This window comes from Taeniopygia guttata, chromosome 20 (genome assembly GCF_048771995.1).
Source record: "Taeniopygia guttata chromosome 20, bTaeGut7.mat, whole genome shotgun sequence".
Lineage (NCBI taxonomy): Eukaryota > Metazoa > Chordata > Aves > Passeriformes > Estrildidae > Taeniopygia > Taeniopygia guttata.
Window position 1 is genome coordinate 4,883,288 of NC_133045.1, and position 12,929 is coordinate 4,896,216.

At 45.6% G+C, this 12,929-nt stretch overlaps 1 protein-coding gene across 3 annotated transcripts in view; it reads right to left on the reverse strand.

Moving 5' to 3' along the window:
* Window positions 1-4,708: 4,708 nt before the first annotated feature.
* ARHGAP40 (Rho GTPase activating protein 40) overlaps window positions 4,709-12,929 on the reverse strand; it is a 38,425-nt gene continuing 30,204 nt past the window's right edge. For 2 of the 3 annotated variants that reach the window (XM_030288684.4, XM_012570272.5), the window contains exons 6-15: window positions 12,654-12,819; window positions 12,235-12,326; window positions 12,042-12,119; window positions 11,658-11,817; window positions 10,843-10,925; window positions 9,905-10,111; window positions 9,500-9,640; window positions 8,446-8,606; window positions 7,595-7,650; window positions 7,005-7,249 (exon numbers count right to left, since the gene is read on the reverse strand). In XM_030288684.4, the coding sequence (XP_030144544.4) occupies window positions 7,143-7,249; window positions 7,595-7,650; window positions 8,446-8,606; window positions 9,500-9,640; window positions 9,905-10,111; window positions 10,843-10,925; window positions 11,658-11,817; window positions 12,042-12,119; window positions 12,235-12,326; window positions 12,654-12,819 (1,251 nt within the window). In that variant the 3' untranslated portion in view covers window positions 7,005-7,142. Of the gene's footprint in view, window positions 7,250-7,594; window positions 7,651-8,445; window positions 8,607-9,499; window positions 9,641-9,904; window positions 10,112-10,842; window positions 10,926-11,657; window positions 11,818-12,041; window positions 12,120-12,234; window positions 12,327-12,653; window positions 12,820-12,929 lie in introns of all 3 variants that reach the window. The other variant, XM_072917064.1, reaches the window with a different exon arrangement.

A 12,929-nucleotide genomic window follows, 5' to 3' on the forward strand; every position in this document is an offset into this window, starting at 1 on the left:
GGGTTCCTGACCCCTGCCAGGGTCCCAGACCTGCCAGGGCAGCCAGAGGGAAGCTCTGGATTCCCACACTCAACAGCCTCACAGATAAGGCAGGTTTGTGGTTTCTCTGAGGTCTGACCAATTCTCCAGCCTGGCAAGGAGAGGCAGCAGCAGCACCCTGCCCTTTCTGCCCTTCAATCTCTAACAGGGCTCAGAGGGAAGAGGGACCATCATCATCACCCTCCTCGCCTCAGTAACCAGTGTGGTACCAAGGAGGGCTCCCTGGAGATAGCAGGGAAATTTCCCATCCTCATCCCATTTCAAGCCCCAGCAGGACAAAGGGATGGAAACCAGCAGATGAAAACCCAGACAAAACCTGGATTGTCTTAGGTTCATTTACCCTGTGAGTGTGCACCCATATGATGCTAAAACAAGGCCAACACCAGCTGCCATCTCTTTAAGAGATGTTAAACCTAAGCGAATCCTCCATCAGCAATGAACTCCTGTTTGAAATGCCTCCAAATTGAAGGAAATGAGTATTTCTTTTGGCGGCCCAGTCCCCCAATCGGGGTTGCTATGCAACCGCCTCCTGCACATGGCTGATAACACTCCCGGCATCATTTCCCCGCCTGACTGCGCCCTCAGAACAAAGCCCAGCTAATGAAGCTTTCAGATGCTCTTGGCTCTGCCTTTGACACGGGTTCAGCACGGGTTTTCCCTGCTCCTATGTGGCAGCCACAGGCTGTCCCTCCCAGCCAGGGATGGAGATGCCATGGACAGCCCTGGGACAGGGCACAGCAGCCCCCGAAATGGAGAGAGCCACAGAAGCAGGCAGTGGTGAGGCCCTCTGAAGTGCTGAGCCATCACTGTTACAGATCAAGCCCATAAAATGTTCCCATTTATCCATCTGCCCCCATACCCTTGTCACACCTCACTGCTGCCTGCGGATATGGGGACAGTGAGGATGAACTTCCTCTGGCCCATACAAAGAGGGCCAGAATGCAAACAGCTCTCCAGGTTAAGCAGTTCAGTCCATTGAAGCACTTATAGATTATTTTTTTAGCAATCTGTTGAAATAAATGTGACTGTGATGGTCCCACACAGCATGTGCAGGCAAACCTAGGTGAGTTGGCACAGCAACAACAACCACAGCTGGCAGGAGCAGCAGCTCCATCCTCCTGAGAGCCGAGGCTGACACAGACCCATTTTGGAGTGCTACCCACACACATCTCACAAGCACTGCCAGGGATGGTGATTCCACCCCTTTCTGGGCAGCCTGTTCCATTCTTTCAGTGAAGGAGTTTTTCCTATTCTCTAATTTAAACTTCCCCTGACACAACTTGAGGTCATTTCCTCTTATTTTGTCACTTGTTACCTGGGAGAATAGACCAACCCCCACCTGGCTAAATCCTATCCAGTAGTTGTAAAGAGGGATAAGGTCCCCCCTGAACCTCCTTTCCTCCTGGCTGAACAACCCCAGCTCCCTCAGCTGCTCCCCATATTGTGCTCCAGACCCTTCTCCAGATGTAGCAGATCTACCCTCTCCCAGCTCTTTTTCTAGCAGGGCAGAACACAGTGAAACAGAGAACAGAGCATTTCCTTGGTCCTCCAGCATCTCACCTCCTAAATGGGATCACCCTCAATGCGTGTGTGGATGTGACACAGTCCTGGCGTGGCCAGGCAGGGAGGATGGCTGACAGCACATGCAGTGGCAGCTTACCAGAGTGCACAGACACAGCACAAAAGCTTCCAGAGGGACAAATTCCCGTCACCAAATGCTTCTCAGACAGCACATGACTCTGGAAGAAGAGCTGGGGATGAGTGTTTCCCACACCTGTGGGCTGGGAGGATTCCTGGAGCTAAAAGCACAGATACCCTCAGACACCAAAGCAACGTGGGGAGTTGGAGAAGGTGGTATCTGCTCAACTAAAGACAACCTAAGGAATCAATCTTTCTCTCGAAGACATAAATTCTGCAAACAACCTGGTAAGAGTCACAAATGAGCACAGCACGCAGGGAATCCAACCCAATCCTGCTTGAGGGGGGTTTTCAACCAAACAACCCACCTGGCTGCTCACCCGCTGACTCTGCCTGGCTGAGCTGAGGAAAGTGCAGCGTGGGTGCCTCTTTTTTGGAGACAAAATTGCCTAACAAGAGACAATTATGTGACATTACCATTAAAAGCAGCGTGTGACAAAAAAAAAGCTCTGAGCCTGTGTATCCTGAGGTCTGCAAACCCCTTTCTCTACTTTTGTGCTAAATAGGTCTCATTTAGCCCATTTGTTCTGTCCCAGGCAGGCAAAGCGAAAGTAGGGTTGATCGATTTGTTAATTACAGTAATTTTATCTTAAATAGAGACAGCTGAGTGTTCATCAAGTCACAACTCTGCCTGTTACCGAGAGCCCTACCCCCTGCTCAATAATTAGGGATAATAAGTGGCTCATAATAAATGCAACCCACAACAACAGGCTCTGAGAGGGAGATGCAGAATCAGGACTATTAGGGAACCCCCAGGTCTATTTCTCCTTTTGAAGAAAACAATGTAAAATCTTTAATTGTCTCTCTTGAAACCCTGAGACAGCTCTGCCAGTTTGTTGCAAGTAAAAGGCAATTATTCCACTTTGTGGCTGTGCTTGGGTCCAGAGAAGGCTTAACCAGAGTCATCAGGGCAGGCAAAAGTGGCTCCTTCCTCCTGCACTGACTGGGCACACGCAGAAAGCTGGGGTGGGAGGTGACACCACTGGGTTATGGGTAGCCACACTCCTTGGGAGCTCTAAAACCTGAGTGAGGCTCAGAAGATTAAGTTTTATACACGGCACAAGAAGTTTGTGCTCAGCTTGGAGCTTCCATTCACACACATGGACAAGCAAGAAACACATTCAGCACTAAGGGCTCACCTCACCCTTCCAGCACATAAAGGGGACACTGCAAAAGCTGAAAGCAAGGGAAAACCAACCTCTCATCCTCATCCTGAACAGGATGGGGAATTTCTGAAGCAGGTTTCTACTACAGCCTGCCAAGATGAGTTTGGGATGAATGAGGAGAGAGTAGCAGAACTCGTGTGCCTCTGTGTCTCCTCCAAACTCTGAAAAACAAACAAAATTACACTAAATCCACAGAGATACACCCACACCCTGCATTTCTGTTGGATTTCTTCCTCTTTTCCTGCTTTATCCTCTGGTAATTACTCCTGCAACTTCACCAGCTTGAAAAGTGTGGATGGCCAAGACGGTCACAGAGATGAAAAGATCATCACTCCCAATTCCCTTCCAAGGACTAAGGATAAAAGGAATACAAAAAGGAACACCTTCCTCCTCTCCCATTCTTCAGGTCAGCCCCTGGCCAGAGCTAGAGAACAGAGCTCAGTGTGGAGGGAAAGGCTTCAGCCCCCGGAGCTCAGTGGGTCCTGCCAGGTCCCAGGCGCTGGGGGAAGGACAACCAGCACAAAGCTGCTCTGACAAAGGGTGTCTGCCACCACAAACAACCAAAAACCCATACAAACCTGAGACTGGAGGGACTAGAGACTGCCCAGGCCTTTTCCCAGCTGGTAAGGCAGTGCAGCTGCACATTTTCCTTTCCAGTGACTCAAAACATTGAACTTCAGCCTCTATTTCCCCCTACAAGTTGAAGACATATGCAGTCCTCATGTGCAAATGGGATTTGGAGAGAACTTTAGGGTTCCATTCTCTCAGCATGCAAAACCACTGATGTCATGTGTCCTGTTTTCAGCACTGGGGAGTGCGTGGGGGTAAAGAAATAGATTTAATCAAATGCAGTTGTAGTTTATTTACAATAATAGTTACTGTCACTTACTTTGCTCCAGGAAATGCATTTATTTGTGACATTTCCCTCCAAGAGCTGAAGCTTCGCTTGTTCCTATGAAGACTGTATTTTTTGCAAATACTTTTTCCTAAGGCAAGCTACTTTTTAAAAAAATCATTATTATTATTTTGATATTTCAGTTCCACTTCATCCACAACTACATTTAACCAGCATTTGCAAGATTCTTTTATGCTCTGTCCCTTATCTCAGCACAACATACAGTTGCATTCAGAATAAATCCTGTTCTGAGCAGGGGAGAGCTGTGTAATGATCAATCACAAAAGCCCTCGGGGATGGGAGAGATTAGCACTTTGATACTACTGAAGATGAATGGGTGGAATAAGTTTGATAAACTGGTGTTTTCCTCAGATAATTGCTCAGGAAGATTTTTGAAGCTGCTTGGATCCTCCTCCTCCTCCTTTCTTTCTGTGTCTGGGTAGGAGAACAAGCCCTGCTTCTCCAGCAGCACTGGAGAGGCTGCTGCACTGCTTTTAAACACTTCCCAGTGATTCATGCCACATTTCATCACCACTGAACACTGTTAGTTGTGACTGAACCAAAGATCCAGGCTGGATTCCTGCTATTCTTGGCTGGGCCAGGGACATGGACACATTTCCTCAAGCTGAAATCTTTAACTGCTCCTCTTCCTTCAGAAGTCACTAATCCTTGGCGCTCACCTTCTGCTCCCATCCACCTTTCTCTGGGCTTTTTATACCCAAACAACCTCCTCTTCCTCCTCCTGGAGCATCCTTCTGCAGCAACCCCACAGGATCAGCCAAAGGGAACTGCTCCTGGAACACAAAACTCATCCTCTTCATCCCTCTTCAGGCACAAGGCAAATCCTGCTGCATTCACAGATGGGGTGCCATTAACTTGTTCTCAAACACTAATGAAAAATGGAGCCAAGGGATTTTACTGTATTTTTATTGTTTCACTGAATAAATGGAATTTAAATACAGAATTAAAAACTCGTAAAAAATAAAAGGTATTAAAAGCCATCCTTCAGGAGTGACTGAAATCACTGACTGAAAAATTTACACTTACTTTTTGATACAAAGATAGGAAAAGGAATTTTAAAAGCATATCCATAATCTGGAAAGAGCTGTTTTGTTTTATTTATTTATTTTTTACATTTCCTTTCATATTTAAACCTGATATTTGTCTCATGAGAGTCTCCCATTAACTTTATTTTTCACAGCACTGATTCACATTGTTTGGTGTTCAAAAAACCCCACTCATTTGTAGTTCACAGCAGCAGTGATGCAGTCATGGCCCCTCAATCCACATGGACAGAATATTTATTATACCAGCACATGAGGGGTAGAAAAAATGCAGCATTGTGTGATTTGCAGAGTGCAATTCAGCTTGCAAAGGAACTTTGAGCTCACAGTGATACCTTTATGATTTGGGTTCTTCTCAGGGTATCACATCTCTGGCATTTCCTCTTTGCCATCTTTGCTCCATCACTGCCACAAGGAATTCCCGAAGCGATGCTGAATAGGTACCTTTGGTTTTGAAGCCCCAGTTTGAAGCAGCTTGATCTTTCCAGAGAAACATAAATCACTCATTCTCAAGGAAAAGAACCAGGCTCTTTCAGGCACTATTTAAACCCTATGAAAGAGGCATCTCAAGAATTGTTGACACCTGAGTGAGGGTTGGGAGGTTCTATTAAAGGTTCTTAAGAAGACATCTATGAAGGTGATCCAGCCAGTCAATGCATCTGCATCATCTCAACCAAAAAGAATAGACAGACTCTCTAATATATGAATAATTTCAAGGTATCTGCACCACTCACACGGAATTCACAAAGAGCTAGAAAGAATATGGACTGTGGCTCACCTGTTCCTCAAGGATTTTAACCACCAAGAGGATTTAACCACACAGACAGAACAATCACAGGGTGAAGCACATTTACAACAGAATCTAGGAGCTTGAGATAATGAATAAGGAATGCTACACTTCATCCTGGGGAAAAAAAATGAGAAGAGGAAAAATTCAGATTGCAATGGAAACAAACACCTCTAACAAAAGAAGTAATACTGGAGATTGTCACTAGTGCAGCTGGGATTTGGCAAATGAAATACTTTGAGTATACACTTGCAGGGCAGCCCTGCTTCTGCCACATTAATAAATATCCAAACATGTTTAAAAACAGCATTTAGAGAAAAGAGTCCACATTTCCTGCCAGGCTGAGTGTTTCACCCCTCACACTGTGCTGTGGGGTCCTTCACGTGAGGAATTTCAGCATCAGCACAAAGGGAAGCAACACTTCTGCACTCCTCACAGGCACAGTGCTCTTGGAGCTGAGGTTGGATGATGATGATGATGATGAGGAGGAGGATGAGGATGCATCAGCAAGGTGTGTGCTCTGCTCCACCCTCACCTGTCCAGCCCACAGCTGTGCTGAGTGCAATGGAAATGTGCAGCCAGAGCAGTGAGGGCTCAGCTCAGCCACCTCTCATCTCAGGGGAGGTTTGCTGATTTTGAACAAACCCATTCACACAGAATCTTCTACAAAGAAGTTCAGTTCACGTGGCCAGGTCAGGTTACCAACCTCACATTAGCTTCAGGATATTTCCTGTGTTGTCTGTTGTCCATCAAAATAAATGCATTTTTGACCCTCATCAATGGCAATTTGGGTGTGCATTACCAGCATGGGACAGGCACCTTCCTGTCACACTGCACATCTGAAAGGCTGCTGTATTTTCCATACTTTTTTTCCAAGGAAAATTATTTTCTTGTATTGCATATATGTATTTAACTGCAGTCATGAAACTCACAATGTGTTGATGTCACATCCCATCTGGCCTTTTTGGAAACATCCTTTTTTGTTCTTCAAAGAACAGAACAGGAGCTTAATAGTGAAGCCCAGGATTATAAATTCTCCTGGTGACATGCCACAGGCAACCATGGACCCTACCCAAGGGATGTCCTTAGTACCACTGCAGCATTTGACTGTCTCTCCTCCAAAAGAAAGAGCAAATCCAGGATACACAAATGCTTTCCACCATATTCAAGATAATCTTTCTCTTCTTCTGTTCCACCTTTGCTGCACAACCACTGCAGCTTTGCCTTCAGGGTTTGTTTTGGGGGATATTTTGTTTAGGAACAGCCATTCCCCCTGCAAACTCTGCTACACAATAATTGCTGTTGGTTTCCAGCAGCCCTGTTAGCACAGAGGCTGTTCTGCTCTCACTGCCAGTGCCATGGAAGCAGATAAATAAAGGTGCTTTTCCTTCCAAGAAATAAGCAGTGTCTGCTCTGACACTACAACAGGAAAGTCTCTATTTCCACACCTTCCAAAAGCTGCAACCAAGTGCTTTGTTTTCCTTGTGTTTTCCTTAGAACATCCGCGGATAAGATGGGTTTTGCTTAATTATCCACTCAGCATGAGGGTTGATGTGGTACAAGTCCAAGAGGTAAGTGTCTGGGTCCAGGCAATGTTCACCTGTTAAAACAAGACATTCAGAAAAAAAAACACATTTTAAAATATCCTTAGTCCTTTAGCTGCTAGATTTGTTTTTTGTTTGTTTTTGCCCCCACCTAAAAACTAGGATTTGTTCACATTCATTTCCACATTGCAACTTTCAGAAGCATTTCCACAAATCCAAAGCAGTGGCTTTGGGAAGAAAGAGGGAAGATGTACATTAGATATTAGGAGGAAATTCTTCAGTATTGGGATGATGGAGCAATGGCACAGTTGTCCAGAGAAGTTTTTTAACTACCTCCTAAAAGAAGTTAAGCATAAAAACTGGATATCAGAGTCTTTTTTTCAGGTACCATTTGTACTTACCAATATTGCCTCCCACTTCATACAGGAGCAAATTTGTGCACTCTGTGGAGTTGTTACTGCAGAAAGAAAATCACACTGGAGGTTAAATCTCTGCAAAGACAGGTTGGGTAGTTTAGTAATATTCCTTCAAAAGGAAGGTGGTTCAGCAATGATCAGAGGCCATGGGACAGAGACCTTGCTGATCCTCTTGAACAGTGAAGGACACCCAAAATTGGCAGAAAAGAAAACAAGGCAAGCTGTTGGTGAGGCAGCAGCTGACCCAGATCCAGCCAACCTCCCTCACCCTCCTTGTCTGGACACCTCCTGGACACAGAGAGGCACTGCCACCTTACCTGCCAAATCCAGCCTGCAGGAGCTGGGACAGAGGGGGCAGGAGCTCCTCTGCTCCTTTTTGGGTTAGTTCAGCAATTCACCACAGGAGCACAGGAGGGAATTGCAGAGTTTATTTTAGGAAATCCCTACATTAACATAAGCACGCTGGAATTACTGCTCCAGGCAATGCCACAGGTGATGTTTTCTGCAGGAGGGATGGAGGGAGTTTGCTTGTCAGGGTCAATGTTGCTGCCTTTCCCTTCCCTTCAGCAAAGATTCTTGAGTTCACTTGGTGTCCAGCAGCACGGAGGGCACCACTGACCTCGTCACAGCCTGAGCCCTGGGTGGCATCACTCAGAATAAATTTGTCTTCCCCACCCAGCACCATTTCCTAAGCTTAGAACAGAGGAGCAGAGAACAATCTCTCTTCATTACTTGCTGTGCTTCCACCTCACCTCCACCCCAAGACAGAAAACAGCAGCTAGACCACTTAATGGTTTTTTTTTTTTAGTTTTTTAAGCAGAGAAAAAGCCATTTACCACTTGAGGAGGTTGACAGTGTTAACAATATTCCACCCATTCTGGCACAGGTTCTTCTGAAACTGCCTCAAGACATCAGCAACCCTGGTTGCATTGTTCAAGTGCACCTCCAGAGAGTCCTTCAGGAGGAGTGATGCGTGGACCTTCACAACCTTGGAAGGCTGAACAAAGCAGGCAGAAAGAAAGAAGTGCTTAAAGAAAGACTCTTACAAGTCAAAACATTAATTTTCAAAATAAATTGGAGAGTGTGATGAATTAAACCTGTCCAGCCAGCTGTTCAGAGAGCTTAGGCTTGTTTTTTACAGTACAGGTTGAAAGCTTATGGAAGCACCAAGGTGGGCATTATAAATATCATCAGTAAAGCATCAATGGTGCAGCGTTGAGGCCACGAGAGGAGCCCTGTGCTCTCCATCAGCGTGTGCTGCTGCTCTCTGCTGCTCAAACACAGCACTGACACAAGCTGGGATGAAAACAGCATTTGTCAGAAGAAACTCTGACAAACTGTTTTGCACAAGTGTGAAAGACTCCTCTGAAATTAATTTAAATCACTGGGAAAGGAATTTAGAGGTTAGGTTGCAGGCTACTGAATTTCAGAAAGGTCCTTTCCAAAGAAAGGAAGCTCCAAGGGATGTGCCATCTTAACAGACATTATGGAGCAAAAACAAAATTAGGCAATCGCCTGAATTTATGCTTTAAAAAAATGAAAATAAGTCTGCGTTTATCACAGCCTTTACACACATCTGCACCACCACATGGGACACTCGGAGCCATAAGAACTCTGCTCTTCACATGGGGAAAAACAAAATTTCTGCTCCAGATCTCTTCCTTGCTCTTAACCAAGTGTTTTGTAGCCAGAAATGTATTTAGTGCTCTTCCTGTTGAGATTAGTTTTTGCCACAACCTGGCCAAAAGCATTTGGGAAACTGTTCCTCATTATTCTTCTTTTTTTTTTTGCCCCTTGCTCTTTTCAAGGGTATCACCCCTTTCATCTTTCTGAGTTCTCAGCAAAACATTTGACTCTGCCACAAAGGGGTTTGGGTTTTTTCTAACTCACCTCTCCCTGGTTCTTTTCCACCTTGTCTTTATCAGCGTGAATCTTCCGCAGCAGATTTTTAATGCGCTTGTCGCAGAACTGGTACCTTTTGCTGTTGCTCTCGTTCAGCTTTCTCACCTGAGCCACCAGAAAAGAGGAGACCTGGGCAGGGGAGAAGGGTGAAAACAGGGATTAAATCAAAAAGAGATAAGGATGTCATTTAGGAACCCAATCATCACTTTAGCTCCTTAAATAGACAAAAAAAATCTGTGTACCTTGAGGACAGGTAGCCTTGGAATTCAGCCAGATGTTTTGCTCACAGCTGTGTAATTCCTCTGAAATTTCCAAGGCTATCCTTTCCCTATCCCAATTCTAACAGGACCAAGACACTGCTACACCATAGCACATAATTCCTGTGGAACTCACTGTCCAGAGCAGATCCTGGTAATGGATCATCATCCGCACCACATCAGCCGCCCCCTCCGCCAGCTGCTTCTCCTTCCCCTCAGGGATCTTGTTTGGCAGCCCCTTGTGCATGAAGAGGTTTGGGGCCATGACTGTGGAAACGTTCCAGAGGTTCATTTTGTTGTTTTTTTCCCTGGCAACCACCTTGCTGAGAAACTCAAGCAGGGCCTGAGAAGAGGGAAAGAGATGTAAGCCATTCATTACTAGTAATGCTCAAAAAATACCATGGAAATTGCTGGAGAGATCATTAATTAGCACTTTTTCTTGATATAGATCAGTAAATCCCATCTCTCCAGCCAGGAAGTGGAGTGACCAATTTCTAATACAAGGATAGCAACAAATAACCACACCAAGAGAGGTTTATCCAATCAGGAAAAGCAGTCTGTGTGGGAAACATATGAATTTTTACTCCTTGGCAGGTGGTAATTTACAAAGTCTAGCAGTAAATTTTCTGAATACAAAGATAAATCCTCCCTTTCCTTCAGTGTCCTCTCAAAGCCATTCCCAGATGTGGAAAAACAAACCCTTTTGGATTATCTCTTTCAACCTCACACCTCCACTAGAGCCATGACAGATCATGTTTGACTGAATTATAAATTCCAGTGCTCCAAATGAAGTGTGCAGGGTGCTAAGCAAGCCTTACCTTTAATATCTGGGAGCTGAACTACTGAGGAGGAAAAGAAAAAAGGCAGCAACAACCACCACAGCTCTTATAAAGCACAGAAAGGCAGAGGTGGTGTCTAGGTGGTTTAAAAGCCACACAGCTGGGGATATGGCTTGGTGGTTGCCTTGGAGGTGCTGGGGGAATGGCTGGACTCTGATTTTAAGAAGGTTTTTTTTCAGTCTAAACAATTCTGTGATTCTATGTTTTACCAGCTAAATCAAAAGCAAGCAAGTACCTTCAGAGTGTTTCTGTTGGACTCTGGCAGAATCAGGATCAGGAGGTTCAGAGCTTGCAATCTTTGCTTCAGGTCTGGAATATCTAGAAGGAGAGTAACAACAGGACAGAAGATTCAGGTTTCTGACCCTTCTCATTGACCACAGGAATCCTCCAAGGAATGAGACAATTACTTATTGAATGGCTGGCCATCTAGAATTTGAGACCCTGTTTCACAGAAGTAATTCAAACTCATACTATCTTTAAGGGAACTACCCATGGTTTTGAAGACTGACTCATTTCCTTTAGAGTACACAATCAACCAGAAACCCTTATGCCCTGGAAGGGCAGCAAAAGTACCCGTAATTCCCCATTTTTTGAACAAAGAACTTGTGCACTCAAGCAGTCAGATTAACACACCCAAACTCCTAGTCTGCCCTTCAGGATCTTAATCTCTAAGGGAAACACACACAAGAGGTTCAGCTCCAGTCATCTCTATGACCCCACTAGTGAGCAAAGAAATGTGCTTGCAGAGCAGCACGTTACCTGCAGGCTGTGTGCCCTGGCCAGCTCCCACAGCTCAGTCTGTGTGTCATTATTGATCAGTTTGTCCTGACAAATGGCAGCAGCCTTGCAGGCTCAAGTGACACAGAACTGAAGACATCAGGACAGTGCTGCTGCAGAAATGCGCATTCAGCCAAGCACAGTGACTGCAGCCCTCGGCTGTGCTGCATTCCCATCGCATCCACGGGCTCCCAGCACACCTGACAGGACAGCCCAGGGCCAGGGGAGCTTTGCACAGAGCAGACTGGTGCTAGGCAGGAGAGCAGCACTCACTCTGGACAGCAGCAAAGGCAGGCAGGTACTCTGCTGTCAGCAGCGGGGCCGGCAGCTCGCGGATGAATCTCTTCAGCAGCCCCGACACGTCGTTCTGGTGGACATCATCCCAGCGGAACAGGCCGCTGTAGAAGTCCCTTTCCAGCTTCTGCTCCAGGCTCTGTCAGAAAGATGGAATTTATCATGGAATTGAGCACTGGGAGGGCGAGACAGCGAGGCAAAACGGTGCAGAGAGCCTCAGCACACGCCCCAGGATTTCCCAGCAATGGCTGTCTCTGGTTCTGCTGGGAAGGGGACGAGATAATTCAGGTCATTCAAACACTTGCTTTAGCAAATGCTTCCTCATCACCCCAACACTTCCAAACAATGCTAAAGGGCTCATACCTTAATTCTGGTCTGGGACCCAGAAACTCTCAGGATGCCCTCTGTTTCAAGTCCCCTCTTCTCCAGGCAGGACAGCAGCTGTTAAAGGGGGAAGCAGAAATCTCTCAGGCACAGAGGAGGAGTCAGCCCGTCCTTATCACAGACTCCTGGCTCTGAGGAGCAGAGGTGAGAATGAAACCAGCAGAGAACTTACTGCCTGGAGTAGCAGAGGGACTTTGGTGTTGGGCAGCAGCTTTTGGTCATTTTCCAACAGGGTGTTGAGTGGAACTCCAAAGAGTCTTTTCTCTACAACAGAAACAACATTTCCAAGTCTGTATCACCTCTGACAGAGGTGTAAGGGATAAATCCCCCACTGCAGACTAAGATGGTATTTTTGTAAACACAGATACTGGAGAAAGAGAGTTACACAGGACAATTGCAGCCAGACATAAATGTGCTAGTAGGTCTTGATGTCATGATCCACTGACTTCCAGCAGAAATCTAAAGAGAACACACCTGGCACAAGGTTTCTTATCAAAGACCCTCTGTTGTAACATTGGAAACACAAGTGATGAGTGTATTACAAGAAGATGAGTGGGAAAATAAAAAGGCACAAAATAGAGTACAACTAACCTGTTGTTTTCAGTTTTGCTGCTTTGTTTCTCTTCAGCTCAAAGCCCAGAATATCACAGAGAGCTGTAAGTTCAATGAGGGCCAGTGTGGGGATCTTCTTCATGTCCTGAGCTGACAGATCTCCAATCCTGGTCACTCCTAGTCTGCCCTTCGGGATCTTAAATCTCTAAGGGAAACACACACAAAAGGTTCAGCTCAAGTTATCTTTATTAATCCCATTAGTGAACAACTTTCGCTGTAGTCTTATTTTTTTTTTTATCATAACCAGGCATCTGT